The sequence below is a fragment of the Martes martes genome (genome assembly GCF_963455335.1).
Source record: "Martes martes genome assembly, chromosome: 6".
Taxonomy (NCBI): domain Eukaryota; kingdom Metazoa; phylum Chordata; class Mammalia; order Carnivora; family Mustelidae; genus Martes; species Martes martes.
Window position 1 is genome coordinate 99,407,163 of NC_137893.1, and position 18,079 is coordinate 99,425,241.

At 38.2% G+C, this 18,079-nt stretch overlaps 1 protein-coding gene across 1 annotated transcript in view; it reads left to right on the plus strand.

The window, feature by feature from the left end:
• Positions 1-3,949: 3,949 nt before the first annotated feature.
• The window catches only part of TINAG (tubulointerstitial nephritis antigen), a gene marked incomplete at its 5' end in the record, with an annotated part of 88,109 nt that continues 73,979 nt past the window's right edge, over positions 3,950-18,079 (plus strand). The window contains 2 exons of the mRNA XM_080806408.1: positions 3,950-4,004; positions 4,518-4,826. Of these exons, the coding sequence (XP_080662534.1) occupies positions 3,950-4,004; positions 4,518-4,826 (364 nt within the window). The remainder of the gene's footprint in view (positions 4,005-4,517; positions 4,827-18,079) is intronic.

Here is an 18,079-nt window from a genome sequence, read left to right on the forward strand (position 1 = left end):
TGGAAAGTTAATAAAAAGGAAAAGGATGTTGAAATTGCTATTTTTTAAGAATCAAAAAAAAAACCCAACAGAAATGTTTAATTATTATAAAAGGTTAGATGGTTTTGAGAAAAATTTCTGAAGCCTGGACCTGAGCCCAGTGTCCTGAACCATTGTCAGTTGGAGAGCTATTGCAAGATCTTCTTTTCCATTTCACGGATCTGCTAAATTTTTAATTTTTTTTGGTGCTCTCAGTAATGCATAATTAGAAGCCAAATCTGCATTAGTGGGTAGACTTCACAGAAGAGTGGAGTTTCACTTGAGTGTTTTTATAATATACAACCAATCAGGGAAAACCCTATAATCCTTCCCTAGATCTTTACCCTCTCCCATACTCTCTCCACCTCAGGAAGCACTTGGTTAAAAAGGATCTAGAAAGATGATCCATGTCATGGGTAAGACCAGGCTTTAGGCAAGATGACCAGATGAATATTTAAACAGAAAGGCTGTATAGGTCAGGGAAATATGCACTGAGCTTGTGGTCAAACATTCTATCATTGGCTGTGTGTCTGGTATTGTCACCTGAGCCTCAGTCCTTCCTGTGTAAAAACTAATGTAGGGATAGTAATTATAATTGCTGCCATCACGATTGGTTGCAAGGATCAAAGAGATTGTGTACATACACTAACACAATATGTGTTGTGTATTATACAGACATATATATGTATATATTACAGAGGTATATGGTAATTATAATGTATCACATCCTTCAGTCTCCCTCACAGCCTAAACTTAAAGACAACTATCCCTTCTTTACATCTCTTTGAAATCCTCTATTCTAAAATTTAAAATAACTCAGTAGGGTAGAAATAAGAAGAGTGTTGCTTCAAATAGTTAACTAATGGACCAATGTGTGAAGAAAGAACATTTCATTTTTAACAAGTCTTCTCTCTACCCTTTCTTATCATCTTTACCAATCCTTTATGAGATCATCCTAGATCTTTCTTAAAAAAAAATATTTATTTTAGAGAGAGAGAGTGTGAGTGGGGTGAGGGGTGGAGGGAGAGAGAGAGAGAGAGAAGGAAACAGACTCCCTGCTGAGTGTAGAGCCTCCTGGGGAGCTTAACCCCTTGACTCTGAGATCATGAAATTGAAAGTAAGATGCTTAACTGACTGAGTCACCCAGGTGCCCCCATTCTAGATCTCTTAGCACTTACTACCACAGGACACTTCTGTAGCCTCCATAATTCAAAGAGATAAATCTCTGGGGTGCCTGGATGGCTCAGAAGGTTAAGCATCTGCCTTCGGCTCAGGTCATGATCACAGGGTGCTGGGATGGAGCCTTGCATCAGGCTCCCTGCTCAGCGATGAGCCTACTTCTCCCTCTCCCTTGGCCTGCCATTCCCTGCTCTTGTGCTCTCTCTCTCTCTCTGTTGAATAAATAAACAAAATCATAAAGAAAAAAAAAAGCTTAAAGAGATAAATCTCTAATGACAGAATTTAAGTCAATAAAATAAAGTGTTTTCAGCAAGCCCACCTCTCTGTTCTCTCTCTCCCCTCCTCTCATCCCCTCTCCCATTCAAGTTTATAGTTCACTTGTTTAAATAAATCCACAAACTTCCAATTATAAAAATCACTAAAATTTCCAGTGTCCAGTCCATTTTCACAGCAACTAAGATCTTGCATATAGAAAGTTATTTGGTTGACTTCCTTCCTCCCAAGGAAAAATCAGTTGTTCTTTGTGCAATGGAGGTTGTAAAAATCACTAGAAGAAGGAATGTGACACTTTCTTTACCTAAAACATAGATCATCCAAGGAGTGGTCAGGCTGGGAAAGAGTGTGGCACGGTGGATCCCAACCTTTCTAGTTATGCGTATACTGATTTGTCAAAGGGTGTTGCTGTCATTAGCTATTATCTCAAAGCAACCATTATTGGAGGTCCAAATGATCAACATTTATATAAATCCAAATTGCAAGTAAGCATGATAATTTTTATTTTTTTCAGATTTCTTGTTCTTTTTAAAATGTTTGTAATGTGGGGCGCCTGGGTGGCTCAGTGGGTTAAAGCCTCTGCCTTCGGCTCGGGTCATGATCTCAGGGTCCTGGGATCGAGCCCCATATCGGGCTCTCTGCTCGGCAGGGAGCCTGCTTCCTCCTCTCTCTCTGCCTGCCTCTCTGCCTACTTGTGATCTCTGTCTGTCAAATGAATAAATAAAATAAATCTTAAAAAAAAAAATGTTTGTAATGTGTATAAGTCAGTGTTTATCAGTTGTATCATTATAGACACTGTTGGTCAGATAACTCTTTGTTGTGGGTTCCGTCCTGTGCGTTCTGGGGTGTTTAGCAGCGTCCCCAGCTTCTATCCACTGCAGGCTTGTGGCACGTCCCCAGTCAGGTCAGCAAAAACTCCAGATATTGTTAAACTTCTCCTGGGAAGCAAAGTCACCCCTGTTGAAAACATTGGTCTAAAGGAATTCAGTAGTAGTGGAACTTGTGTGAAATATGTTCTTTCAATGTGAAGTTTATTTGCAGAGATATTTGAAAGCTTTTATCAACTTAGAGAAGTTAGATTGGTAAAAGCAAGATATTATAATTCTGGTAGATACACTCATCAGACATCCACATTTTACAAGGTCTTAGAGCCCATGGCTTTTAGGCTAATCGAGTGCTGGGTTTTTTTGAGGGAAGATGAGGTATAAAGTCTAGGGAAGAAAAGAATTGAGACTATTGGTAAAAACATCCTTTTATTATCACTGAAAAGGAAAGGGAGTCCAAGCAGATTATAAAGCCTTGTAAAAAATGGGAAGAGAATCAGGAAAGAATGAAGCTAAAGTCGAAAAGGTGTTCTAGGGGGACAATATACTTATTAATGGTAGGTAACATTTACTTAACATGTGCGATGTACCAGGTACTTTGAGTATTATCTCATTTAAATTTGCCACCCACCTGGTGTGGTAATCAATATTATTACCCAAATTTCACAAATGAAGAAATTGAGATCTAAACCGAAGACATGCTGCTAGTCAATGGTGAAACAAGGTCTTGAACTCCATTAGTCTCTTGGGCTCCAGTTTGTAATATAGTGCTAAATGCTGCCAAAGATTCATGTCTGATAAGGTTGGATACAAATGTATGGGAATTGGATGTAAGGGGGTCATTGGTCATAGGTGGTGAGAATGTTCACAGCACTTTGCAGTAGTTTGGTGAGTGAGTGGTGAAGAAATCTCCACTAGCCTTTTTGGAATTGGAGAGTCAGGATGATTATGGACAGGGATGCCAAGATGTGTAAATTTGAAACAGAGAAGATAAAGGAACTTATGCTGGTTTAGAGCCAGAGAGGAAGGGTCAAGACAGTGAAACAATGATGTGTGAAATCAGATAAATTATGGGGGGGTTAGAATTATGAATTAGCCTTAGAAAAGACCCTTGTTTTATAAGAAAAAGTAACTGAGAACCAGAGAAGCAAATTGTGAACCCAAAGTCATAAAGCTAATTAAACAGTAGCCAGGGACCAGAGTCCGGCTTTTCTGACCGTCAAGACAAGTCCTTTCTATTAAGCCACCCAGCCACTCTTGCTGATTCATCATTCACTTGTTACCTCTCCTGAATCCAAAGGGAGTTACTGTAGTTAATGAATAAACACAGTATAACAAAACCCACTGTAAATGTACAGTTCTACTGAAGACATCTTGACCTTTGGGTTTCCTTCATGACTACCTCTTCCTGCAGTTTTCTAGCACAGAGATGGACTTTCCTTGACTGTAAAATGCCTTGTAGATACTGCAGGTTCCTACACTGGTGCCAAGTAGGGACTCAGGTGGAAGGAACTAAGGTCACCCTCAGGGAATTTCTAGCTGAATTAGGCTCTGCTAAGCCTTGAAATCAAAATGCTTCTGGTAGGTAAATGGAGTACAGATGGGAAATCAAACCAGTGTGTGACTGGGTATGATTTAGAGCAACTGTTATTGATATGACAGATCCTAGCAGGCGACCTCATGAAAGCTTGGATTTTAGTTGCTGTGCAAGTAGGTGAAATGAATAATTGTTTTTGACTTTCCACTTTCCTACACCTTGCCAGTGGTTATTGCAGCCATAATTTGGGCCATGTGTATTCCAGAGAGGTTTCTGATTTAAGAATCTAGATTTTTTTTTTTTGAGGCAAGATTTATTCAATGTATTTCATCAATGCATAAGATTTTATGTACTTATTTTTGTGGTGATGGATATTTTTTGCATGATATAAAATATTATACATTTTTAACTTTGAAGGAATGACAAGGGTCTATTTTTAACACTTACATTATCTTGGGCCAACATTTAAATTCTTGATTAATGTTTAACTACAAGAAGTATACTCAGTTCAAGTAAAGGATCCACTTCAGGATTCAGGCTGGGTTGTCTTGATGATTAGAATTCCAGCTCCAAGAAGAAGCCCCAAAGCCAAGGGTATTGACTATAACAGAAAGTGGGAACCCTACCTGACATCTAGAGAATGTGGACTGGATATAAGATCTTAATCTTTTCCTATCTTACCACAGAAATTTGGATGGGGAAACAGTATTTATCTCAAAGAGAAGTGAACCCAGGACCTGCTTTCACTAGGAATCACACGATTTGGGAAGGTTCTCGATTCAAGAGAGCCATTTTCAAAGGACAATACTGTAGAAGTTTTGGTTGTTGTGAAGACAGAGATGATGGCTGTGCCACTCAGTTCTATGAGGCAAATGCAGTATGTTACTGCGATAAATTCTGTGAAAGGGAAAATTCTGATTGCTGTCCTGATTACAAGTCATTTTGCCTTGAAGAGAAAGAATGGCCTCCTCACACAAAGCCTTGGGATCCAGAAGGTAGGCTTTGGAAATGTGTTTGAACAAGTGCCTGGTTCATTACAGATCTGTCAAACTTTCTTTTTCTCTCCTCCCGTCTTACTTTCCTTCCTTTCTTAAGAGGAGGTGAAAAATGAATATTATGGTTAAACAAATGTCCTTGGATTGTTCAAGTGCTTTGCTTTAGATGCAAGATACCTGTATTGTATTAGAACTTTCAAGAAAGTTCTGGTGTGATGGTCATGAATTCTGGTCTGGATCCTTTTGGGAATACTGACTCAATATACATCAGAGTTACTTAATACTCTTTCTTTCTTAGTAAAATGTTTTGACAACAGGACTCTTAAGCTCTTTTGAGTGTAACCTGTTAGAGCATCTTATCAGTCACAGATCATCTGCAGACTTGTCTAACAGTTGGCTTATTATGTCATTTGACTAATGGACCTCCTGACATTAGAACCATTAATGCCATTAAAACCAGGGCACAACCAAAATAAAGGCAGCTAGCCACCTGCCTAAGTAATACCAAACAGATCTTTCGTATGTATTTTTGTTTTGTTTCACTTTTATCTGGGATTTTTTAAACCTTTGAAACAAAGGAAAACTTCCTACGGAGTAATTGTAAGAGTCAAAAATTGAGTGGTTAAGTACAAATAATTAATGAGGAGAATGATGGTATTTACTACATTGGTCTAATTATAGGAGAAAGGCTCTAGATTCTGAGCAATCAATACATCTAAGATTTGCAACAAACCACAAAGCAACACCCTTTTGCTATACTTAAATAAAACCCTACTTTTTTGTTTTTTGAATTACCTGTCACATCAGATCTCCTCAGCAGAAAATGCAGGTTTAATCAGAGCTCTATAACACTACTAGAAATTTCAGGTGAAGACAATTAAAGGTCAATTAGGATTTGGCATCCTTATTTCAAAATCCAAATGCGGTTGCCTTCATTCTCAATAATGTCATATTGCTTGTAAAATTGAGGGAATGCCTTTTAAAACATGTATATATTAGATTAAAATTTCCACAGAACTGTCATTTATCCCAGACCTTTACCTCTACAAATATATAGCTCAGAAAACATCAAACATTTATTTTATCCTAAAAAGGGGCAGATCCTTTACTAATAATGGAGAATGTAGTCATTCATGAAAAAATTATTCACTGAATATCTTCACTATGCCAGGCATTGAGCTTAGTGCAGGGGCACCAATAGGGAAAAAAAAGACAGGATCTTACTCTCTTTGAAGTGACAGTCAAGTTACCAGGGAGAGGGTAAGATATTTAACAAATTCATGGTGTAGTTGCAAATTGTGATAAATTCTCTGAAGGAAACATTTGGGGTGCTGTGAGAGTGTATCAGAGTGTAACATTAATCTGTAAAATGTTATATTTTATAGGGGAGAGTCAGCAAGGGAAAATATTTAACAGAGGCTCTAGGAGGGAGGAGGAATGAGTTGACCTGAAGAATTGACAGAAAGGTATAGATCTGAGAGAGAGGAGCTTGGCCTGGTCCAGGAACTGGAATGTGGTCGACATTTCTGGAGAGTAGGGTCTAGCGGAGGGCTTGGAGGGGGGGCATGAAATGAGGTTTGAGAAGTGAGTAGAGGTCAGATTATGCCAGGATGTATAGGCTATATTAAGGATTTGGGCTTTTATTTTGTTATGAGGACTCATTGTCAGATGTTAAGTAGGTATACTGTTGGCTTCATGGGTATTGAGTCTCAATATTACATATAAATTGTAGTGTTTTGATGCATACAATGTATGTAAGCTTTTCTTATTTGAAACATATAGCTCATTTAGAAAAAAGTAATTGGTACTTTTTCAATGTCCATTTTTGCTTGAGCTAGAATTTTGCTCTGACTTTAATTTGCAGTCATGTTTTAGGTAGAAATTATGTTCCAGGTATAGTTTTTATTCCATTCTTTATGAAGGGAAGCAATTAATCATTTTATTTAGTAGCAAAAAGTTCACATTAGACTATAATTGCTCTTATGAAGGTAATTTGTTTTCTTTTGTTTTATCTTGTGAAAGTAGCTGGTCAAAAGAAAATAGCACTACACAATATTAAAAATCATGCAAAATTAAAATAAAAACACAATGGTATGTTATTTATACCAATTTTCGCAGTACTATGACTTTCCTCTGAGATGCTATGTTGTTCACTCACTGATCTAGTAAGCATTATTTTTCAGCTATCTAATTATGTGGTATTATCTAGTTCTTTATACTACAATTGTCCCAAGAGCTCTTTTTAAACCAGTGACTTAACACTACGTACACCATCTTAAGGGTTATAAAAATACATATGTACCTTTTCTATAAACTGGAAGTAGGACATACTGGTAAATAAGTTCCTTCTGTGTTTTTTGTTTTTCTTTTTTTTTTTTTCTCCATCTCTGATGGTATCTTCTAGTACTTGGAGGATTTCAATGTTAGATACTGAAAGTAAGTGATAGAGTTCGAAAGAGAACCAGAATGGATTTTCCAGACAAATCTTTCGGTGTAGCAGATTTTAAGGGAAGAGTCTAGTATACCATCTGTTGTGAACAGACATAAGTTAATTTAATTTATGCAGAACTTTTATGTTCACATTGGTAAAAAATGTGTGTAAGCCACTGACACATTTGAACTGGATAAGCGTTATTTAATCCTTCACAACCTCCTTAACCAACCACATTATAATGAAGATAAGTCACAGTCCTAATTCTGCCATACACACTGATAGTTATAAAAATATGTATTGGTAAGGAGACATACACCAGTTCAACAACCTGTGTAAGCGTCATGAAGTCTCAAGTCCCTATCCTTTAGAGGTTCCCATATTTACCTTGCTTGAGTAATTTACCGGAGGCACATATGATAATAATGCAGAGGTAGGATTCTGTTACCCTTGCAGTGGGCATCAGGGAATGAGAATGCCTGCTAACCAGTGGCTGGGACACAGAACTTTTTAGAGATCAATCCTAGGGCATCAGGTCTATGAATAAAGGCTTTTGACCTTAAGAGAAACATAAACTGTTAGCTGTTAAGAGTGGGAGTGTGGGGAATGACTTTTAAATAGGTTAACTAATATATATATAAGTTGAATACTATTAATTTAACCAATAAGAGCTGATTACATATATCCATTATGTTGATTAATAAGATACTAATTTTACCAATGAAAGCCCATTTCTGATGTTCATTATACTGGTAGTCTAGTGTTCATCCAAGATGGATAATGGAAGCACTTATAGCAGCTGCCTTGGAATCTGGACTTTCAGAATAACTGCTACTGACCACCCATGGGATGTGGATTCCTTATCTGAGCAAATAACTGTCTTCCTAAAGTGAAGTTTAGACCAGCACAGATACTATAACGCATTATGATGAAGTATTAAAATAAATTAACAGACATTGTATTACCATCCTTCTTTAAAAATCAATGGGCCAAATATTTCACTCTCCAGATACCTGATTTGCCTTGTGTTTTGATCTTGTGTTAATGTCTATTAATGTGTAAAACCCTATTAATTTCAACAGTCATTATCTTTTTTTCCCCAAGATGCTATATGACTAACCATTTTGATTAACTCACCCTGAGGCACTTCATGTACATTTCATTGAGAAAATAAAACCATCAGGAATTCTTTCATCTCTATCATCATAATTTTCAACCTCCTTCCCTCTGGATTACTCTTTTTTTTTTTTGAAAAAAAATTTTTTAAGATTTTATTTATGTATTTGATAGACAGAGATCACAAGTAGGCAGAGAGACAAGGCAGAGAGAGAGGAGGAAGCAGGCTCCCCGTGGAGCAGAGAGCCTGATGTGGGGCTCGATCCTAGGACCCCGGGATCATGACCCGGGCCAAGGCTTTAACCCACTGAGCCACCCAGGCACCCCTGGATTACTCTTAAACTCTTAAACTCTGAATCCAGTCCTCTCTTGTCTTTTTAATCTTCACCATTACAATTCTCTCTCTCTTTTTTCCCTTTCTTTCTCCTTCTCTCCCTTTCTTTTCCCTCTCTTTCTTTCCTAAAGCCTCCCTTTCCCCCTTATTTCATGGATCAGTGATCAATTCACAAAATGTGTTTTTCTAGCTCCCAATTTGAAAAAGCCCTCCCTTGGCTCCATGTCCTTAACCAGCATCTGTCTCATTTCCTTTTATTTATTTATTTTTTCTCTGATGGAAAATAACTAAAAGAAATATTTGCTTCCTGACTTCCAAGTATCTCATCAACCAATTCCTACAGGATGCCATTCCTTGCTACTTCACTGAAATCCTTCTTGGCAGGGTCAGTGACTTTCCTATCACCAAATGCAACATTCAGATGTCTGTTCTCCCAGGGGTACAGAACTGTGAATCATCAGGCTTACACATTTCATAGCACTCACCATAGCATATACCCTCCCCAATGTCCATAACCCAACCACCCTCTCCCTACCCCCTCCACCCCCCAGCAACCCTCAGTTTGTTTTGTGAGATTAAGAGTCTTATGGTTTTTCTCCCTCCTGATCCTATCTTGTTCCATTTTTTCCTTCCCTACCCCCCAAATCCCCTGCTCTGCCACTCAAATTCCTCATATCAGAGAGATCATATGATAATTGTCTTTCTCTGATTGACTTATTTTGCTCAGCATAATACCCTTTAGTTCCATCCACGTTGCAAATGGCAAGATTTCATTTCTTTTGATGGGTGCATAGTATTCCATTGTGTATATATACCACATCTTATCTATTCATTCATCTGTTGATGGATATCTAGGTTCTTTCCATAGTTTGGCTATTGTGGACATTGCTGCTATAAACATTTGGGTGCATGTCCCCTTCGGATCACTACATTTGTATCTTTAGGGTAAATACCCTGTAGTGTGATTGCTGGGTCATAGTGTAGCTCTGTTTTCATCTTTTTGAGGAACCTCCATGCTGTTTTCCGGAGTGGCTGCACCAACTTGCATTCCCACCAACAGTGTAGGAGGGGTGCCCTTTCTCTGCATCCTCGCCAGCATCTGTTGTTTCCTGAGTTGTTAATTTTAGCCATTCTGACTGATGTGAGGTGATATCTCATTGTGGTTTTGATTTGTATTTCCTTGATGCTGAGTGATGTTGAGCACTTTTTCATGTGTCTGTTGGCCATCTGGATGGGTATTCTTTCTGCTTTGTCGAAGATTAGTTGACCATAGAGTTGAGGGTCAGTTTCTGGGTTCTCTATTCTGTTCCATTGATCTATGTGTCTGTTTTTGTACCAATAGCATATTGTCTTGATGATTACAGCTTTGTAATAGAGCTTGAAGTCTGGAATTGTGATGCCACCAACTTTGGCTTTCTTTTTCAACATTCCTCTGGATATTTGGGGTCTTTTCTGGTTCCATATAAATTTTAGGATTATTTGTTCCATTTCTTTGAAAAAAACGGATGGGATTTTGATAGGGATTGCATTAAATGTGTAGATTGCTTTAGGTAGCATAGACATTTTCACAATATTTGTTTTTCTAATCCATGTTCAAAGAACGTTTTTCCATTTCTTTGTAACTTCCTCAATTTCTTTCATGAGTACTTCATGGTTTTCTGAGTACAGATTCTTTGCCTCTTTGGTTAGGTTTATTCCTAGGTATCTTATGGTGTTGGGTGCAATTGTAAATGGGATTGACTCCTTAATTTCTCTTTCTTCTGTCTTGTTGTTGGTGTATAGAAATGCAACTGATTTCTGTACATTGATTTTATATTCTGACACTTTACTGAATTCCTGTATGAGTTCTGGAGGTTTTGAAAAGGAGTCTTTTGGTTTTTCCACATAAAGTATCATAGCTTCTGCAAAGAGTGAGAGTTTGACTTCTTTGCCGATTTGGATGCCTTTAATTTCTGTTTGTTGTCTGATTGCTGAGGCTAGGACTTCTAGTACTATGTTGAATAGCAGTGGTGATAGTGGACAGCCCTGCTGTGTTCCTAACCTTAGGGGAAAAGCTCTCAGTTTTTCCCCATTGAGAATGATATTCACTGTGGGTTTTTCATAGATAGCTTTGATGATATTGAGGTATGTACCGTACACTTTGAAGAGTTTTGACCATGAAAGGATGCTGTACTTTGTCAAAATGCTTTTTCAGAATCTATTGAGAGTATCATGTGGTTCTTGTTCTTTTATTAAAGTATTTTATCACATTGATTGATTTGTGGATGTTGAACCAATCTTGAAACCCAGGAGTAAATCCCACTTGAATGTGGCGAATAATCATTTTAATGTATTGTTGGAGACTATTGGCTAGTATTTTGGTGAGAATTTTTGCATCGGTGTTCAACAGGGATATTGGTCTGTAATTATTCTTTTTAATTGGGTCTTTGGGGGCGCCTGGGTGGCTCAGTGGGTTAAGCCGCTGCCTTCGGCTCAGGTCATGATCTCAGGGTCCTGGGATCGAGTCCCATATCGGGCTCTCTGCTCAGCAGGAAGTCTGCTTCCCTCCCTCTCTCTCTTTGCCTGCCTCTCTGCTTACTTGTGATCTCTCTCTGTCAAATAAATAAATAAATAAATAAATCTTTAATTGGGTCTTTGGTTTTGGGATTAAGGTAATGCTGGCCTCATAAAATGAGTTTGAAAGTTTTCCTTCCATTTCTATTTTTTTGAAAAGTTTCAGAAGAATAGGTATTAATTCTTCTTTAAATGTTTGGTAGAATTCCCCTGGGAAGCCATATGACCCTGGGATTTTGTTTGTTGGGAGATTTTTGATGACTGCTTCAATCTTCTTACTGATTATAGGTCTGTTCAGGTTTTCTGTTTCTTCCTGGTTTAGTTTTGGTAGTTTATATGTCTCTAGGAATGCATCCATTTCTTCCATATTGTCAAATTTGCTGGTGTATAGTTGCTCATAGTATGTTTTTTTATAATTGTTTGTATTTCTTTGGTGTTGGTTGTGATCTCTTCTCTTTCATTCATGATTTTATTTATTTGGGTCCTTTCTCTTTTCTTTTTGATAAGTCTGGCCAGGGTTTGTCAATCTTATTAATTCTTTCAAGGAAACAGCTCCTAGGTTTGTTGATTTGTTCTACTCTTCTTTGGGCTTCTATTTCATTGATTTATGCTCTGATTTTTATTTTTCTCTTCTTCTGCTGGGTTTAGGCTTTCTTTCCTTTTCTTTCTGCAGCTCCTTTAAGTGTACAATTAGGTTGTGTATTTGAGACCTTTCTTGTTTCTTGAAAAAGGTTTGTATCAGTATATCCTTTCCTCTTTGGACTGCCTTTGCTGTGTCCCAAAGATTTTGAACAGTTGTGTTTTCATTATCATTTGTCTCCATGAATTTATCAATTCTTCTTTAATTTCCTGGTTGACCCATTCATTCTTTAGTAGGATGCTCTTTAGCCTCCATGTATTTGAGTTCTTTCCAACTTTCCTCTTGTGGTTGAGTTCTAGTTTCAAAGCATTGTGGTCTGCAAATACACAGGGAATGATCCCAGTCTTTTGGTACCATTTGAGACCTGATTTGCGACCCAGGATGTGATCAATTCTGGAGAATGTTCCATGTGCAGTAGAGAAGAATGTGTATTCTGTTGCTTTGGGATGGAATGTTCTCAATATGTCTGTGATGTCCATCTGGTCCAGTGTGTCATTTAAAGCCTTTATTGCCTTGTTGATCTTTGGCTTGGATAATCTGTCCATTTCAGTGAGGGGGTGTTAAAGTCCCTTACTATTATTGTATTATTGTTGATGTGTTTCTTTGATTCCATTATCAATTGGTTTATGTAGTTGGCTGCTCCCATGTTAGGGGTATAGATATTTAAAATCATTAGATCTTCTTGTTTGACAGACCCTTTAAGTACGATATAGTGTCATTCCTCATCTCTTATTATGGTCTTTGGCTTAAAAATCTAATTTGTCTGATATAAGGGTTGCCACCCCAGTTTTCTTTTGACATCCATTGGCATGGTAAATTGTTGTCCAGCCCCTTACTTTCAGTCTGGAGGTGTCTTTGGGTCTAAAATGAGTTTCTTATAGATAGTATATTGATGTGTCTTTTTTTTTTTTTTTATCCATTCTGATACCCTGTGTCTTTTGATTGGGACATTTAGCCCATTTACATTCAGGGTAACTATTGGAAGATATGAATTTAGTGCCATTGTACAGGCACACTATAGTGCCTGTAAGGTGACTGTTATTGTATATTGTCTCTGTTCCTTTCTGGTCTACTATTTTAAGGCTGTCTCTTTGTTTAGAGGACCCCTTTCAATATTTCCTGTAGGGCTGGTTGGGTGTTTGCAAATTCTTTTAAGTTTTGTTTGTCCTGAAAGCTTTTTTATCTGTCCGTCTATTTTCAATGATAACCTAACTGGATAGTATTCTTGGCTGCATATTTTCCCCTTTTAGTACTCTGTATATATCATGCCAGTTCTTTCTGGCCAGCCAGTTCTCTGTAGATAAGTCTGCTGCCAATCTAATATTTCTACCATTGTATGTTACAGACTTCTTGTCCCGAGTGGCTTTCAGTATTTTCTCTTTGTCACTAAGACTTGTAAGTTTTAGTATTAGATGAAGGGGGGTGGACCTATTTTTATTGATTTTGAGGGGGGATTCTCTGTGCCTACTGGATTTTGATGCTTGTTCCCTTTGCTATATTAGCAGAATTCTCTACTGTAATTCACCCCAATATACCTTCTGCCCCCCCTTCTTCTTCTGAAATCCCAATTATTCTAATATTGTTTCATCTTATGGTATCACTTATCGCTCGAATTCTCCCCTCATGGTCCAGTAGTTGTTTGTCTTTCTTTTGCTCAACTTCTTTATTCTCCATCTTTTGGTCTTCTATATCACTAATTCCCTCTTCTGTCTCATTTAACCTAGCAGTAAGAGACTCCATTTTTTATTACACCTCATTAATAGCTTTTTTGATTTCAACTTTGTTAGGTTTTAGTTCTTTTATTCCTTCAGAAAGGGATTTTATTTCTACAGAAAGGGATTCTCTAATATTTTCCATGCCTTTTTTGAGCCCAACTAGCACCTTGATAATTGTCTTTCTGAACTCTAGTTCCGACATATTACCAATGTCTGTATTGATTAGGTCCCTAGCCCTCAGTACTGCCTCTTGTTTTTTGTTTTTTGTTTTTTTTTTGTGGTGAGTTTTTCCACCTTGTCATTTTATCCAGATAAGAATATATGAATGAGAGAATAAAATACTAAAAGGGTGGCAAATACCCCCCAAAATATACATTACCCAAATCAGAAGAGACCTGAAACTGGGGGAGAAAAAAGGGGAAGGGATTTTAGATTGGTGAATAGAACAGAGCCACCCACTTGATTTTGGGTGTATTCTGCTCTCTTAGAAGAAACTACCTCCCAAAATTTTAAAGAAAGAAAAACTTATATATATATATATATGTATATATATATATATACACACACAATAATAAGTGTAAACAAGATGAAGGGATGGAATATGAGTGTAAAGAAGAAAAAAAAAGACTCTAAAAGAGGAATTGATAAGATAAGTTTTCTGGAAAAAGAAAATAAAAAGAGGAGAGAATGTGATCTGGCTGGAGAGTAGAACAAAGCCATGTGCTAGACTTAGGGTATATTTTGATCCATTAGAAGAAATTGTATCCCAAAATTTTAAAGAAAAAAAAAACCTATATGTATACAAAAAATGAAGGTATAAAATATGACTATAATGATGAAAATTAAACAAAAAATTTAAAGGCATTGTTAAGATAAAATAGTTTAAAAACATTAAAAGAGGAAAGAGGACAATTTAGAAAAATAGAATAAGAAAAAAATAAAATTAAAAAAAAGAAAACAAAAAACCTTAACTTTGCAAGACTAAAGAATCATATGTTATGAATTCTATGTGCTGCTTTCCCCAGCTCTGGAGTTCCATAGTTCTTGTTGATTGGTGAACTTGGTCTTGGCTGGATGTTCTCCCTGATCTTCCAGGAAGGGGCCTGTTGCAGTGATTCTCAAATGTCTTTGCCCGAGGTGGCACCACCCTTGCCAGGGGCCAGGTTAAGTAATCTGCTCATGTTTGCTCTCGGTAGCTTTTGTTTTCCAAATGCTTTCTATAGAGCTTTGAAGGACAGGAATGAACATGGCAGCCTCCCAATCTCCAGCCAGAAAGAGCTGAGAGCTCGGGGCCCCACTCCTCAATGAACCCTCAGAGACAAGCAGTCAGTCCTTCCCATCTCCCTGGTCTCTGGCTGCACTATGAGCTCACCAGGCCTCCTATCTCTGGTGCACTGCCCCATTTGGAGTCTCCAAATCCAGCAGATTCCTGCCATGCACTCCCATGCCACTCCTCCTGGAGGAGGAAGGAGGGGCGTCTCCCAGGATCTGCCACTTGTGGGGTCACTGCTCAAAGAGAAATGGTCTGATTGTGCATTGGATCATGGTTTAAGGTAATGCCGAGCTGAGAGCTCACTTCTTGGCTCTCGGTAGCCGGCTTCCCTGCTTCAATACCTGGGAGCTTTGTCACCTTCAGACACCCTTGGTCTTTCTGTGGCCCCGCAGGTCCTGAGACCACACTTTCCCCACAAGCGCTCCACTCCTGCTTAGCCTCTGGAGCAATAACCCTCAGTGGAGCAGACTTCTAGAAGTTCTGATTTTGTGCTGTGCTGATATACCACTTGCTGGGAGCTGACCCCTCCCCCCACGGTCTATCTTCTCATTGCTTCAGATTCACTTCTCCACATGTCCTACCTTCCAGAAAGTGGTCGATTTTCTGTTCCTAGAATTGCTGCACTTCTTCTCTTCTATCTCCTCTTCAGTTTGTAGGTGCTTGGAATGGTTTGATAACTATCTAGCTGAACTTCTGGGACCTAATGATATTTCAGTCTGCTCTCTTCCACCATCTTGCTTCCTCCTCCTGCTTTTTCTTTTCTTTTTTTAATGTATGTTGCTATCTCTCAAATTTGTGCTCCAGACTTGACTTAACTCTGGACTTCCATAAACTACTCTACTTGACATTCTCCACTAGGATGTCTCACCTAGATTTAATCCAAATCTAAAATATGAGAGCAGACTGCTTGATTTCTTGCCAACAAGCCTGTTCCTTATTTCAGTGATAGCTTCACTGCCCCTCTATAACTCAAGCTAAAATTCCAGTGAGACCTGCTTAATTCCTCTTTCTCTTCATCCCCCAAACTCAGTCTGTGAGCAAGTTCCATTGCTTTAACTCCAAGTTACATCCATCCACTGCTCTCCCCATTACTACTATTATGAAAATCCTTCATTCCACTGGGAGCCCTGCCCCATTCAATACTAGGAAGTGATGAGGGCAGAGACATTTTCAGTAAGGCCTTAGAGGTTACTGTAAGAAGTTGGGTTTAAGAAGGGGCAAATGTGCCCCAATATTCATAGCAATATCCACAATAGCCAAACTATGGAAGGAGCTGATCCCTTTAAGAGATGAATGGATAGGGGCGCCTGGGTGGCTCAGTGGGTTAAGCCTCTACCTTCAGCTCAGGTCATGATCTCAGGGTCCTGGGATCGAGCCCCACATCGGGCTCTCTGCTCAGCAGGGAGCCTGCTTCCCCCCACCCCCCCTGCCTGCCTCTCTGCCTAACTGTGATCTCTCTGTCTGTCAAATAAATAAATAAAATCTTAAAAAAAAAAGAGATGAATGGATAAAGAAGATATGGTCCATATCTACAATAGAATATTACTCAGCTATCAGAAGGGATGAATACTCACCATTTGCATTGACAAGGATGGAACTGGAGAGGATTATTTGAAGTGAAATAAGTCAAGCAGAGAAAGACAATTACCATATGGTTTCACTTATATGGGGAACATAAGGAATAGCATACAAGACATTAGGAGAAGGAAGGGAAAAGTGAAGGGGAAACGGAATCAGAGGGAGAGAGGTATGATAAGAGACTATGAATTCTGGGAAACAAACCGAGGGTTTTAGAGAGTTGGGGGGATTGGTGAGCCTGGTGATGGGTATTAAGGAGGGCACAGATTGCAATGAGCACTGGGTGTGGTGCATAAACAATGAATCATGGAGCACTACATCAAAAACTAATGACTTACTATATGGTGACTAACATAATAACAATAAAAAAAGAAATTGGGTTTTATTCTAAATTTGATGGGAAATAACTTGAGGATTTTGAGTAGGAAGGGACACAACAGAGATTTTAAAAGTCCTCTTTAAATGCTGGGCAGGGAAATGAGGGATACATTGGAGCCAGGCAGGAGTAAAGAAAATGACTGGACTATCTGTAACGTAGAAGTTGATGCTCCACTTTGTGAGCCCCTTGAGCAGGCTCAAATGAACTGATTATGGTTTTCATTAAGGAGGGCACATGATATGATGAGCACTAGGGGTTACATGCAACTAAGGAATCACTGAACATTATATCAAAAACTAATGTATTATATGTTGGATAATTGAATTTAAATAAAAAAAGAGGTCAGCTTTCAAGTTGATTACAATAATTACAATTATAAGAGATTACAATAAACGTAGTTTCTCATAGTAAACTCTGACTTGATATTAAGGAAGGATGACCAAGAAAGGAAACTTTTGCTAACACTAGACTTAGTACTGGTGATTTGGATTAGGCCTGGTGATAGCATTCTCTTGACTTCAAAATTATGAGCTAGAGTACAGGTCAGAGAAGGGACTTTTTTTTTTTCTCCTTAAGACTTTTGTGATTTCTGTTTCCTTTATCTATGTAACTGGTATGTTGGGCAAGGAATATTTATGAGGTATGATTAAAAAAAAATCAGCTTTGGTTTTGGCCTCTTCCCTGTCCTTTAAAACTGGTCAGAAAGTACTTTCTTTGACTTTGAAAACTTGAGTTGTTGCATGAATTTTCTGTCACCCCTAGGTAATAAAAGTTTGAGGATTTCTTTAAGTTCTATAGTGGAAGTTCATTTATTTCAAGTCTCTAATACTGAATAGTTGTTAAAACGTCGGACTTGTTCTAAAGTTAAATCTTTCCCCTTCCCTGAGTTCACGACGTCCAGAAGCCTGTGGTCCAGGAGGGAGGCAGTTTTTGCTTCTCTTCCCATGGTTGTGGAATGTTCAAAAATCTTGGGAAAGAGGTAAATAGATGAAAATTTGTAGAGATTTTATATTCATTAAGCAACATATTGAACTATAAAAACTACATGCTGCAGAGTGGCAGCTGTAAAGTTTTCAATGAAACCATTTTTTGAAAAATCAGAGGAGAGCAAATTCCCTAAGTGGCTTTTGTGATATTGTGGCTAGAAGTTAAACCACGTCCCTTGGAATGATCTCTAACCATGTAGATTTTCCCCTCTGATCGTATGAATAAAAAGTTAGGATTCATTTTGTTT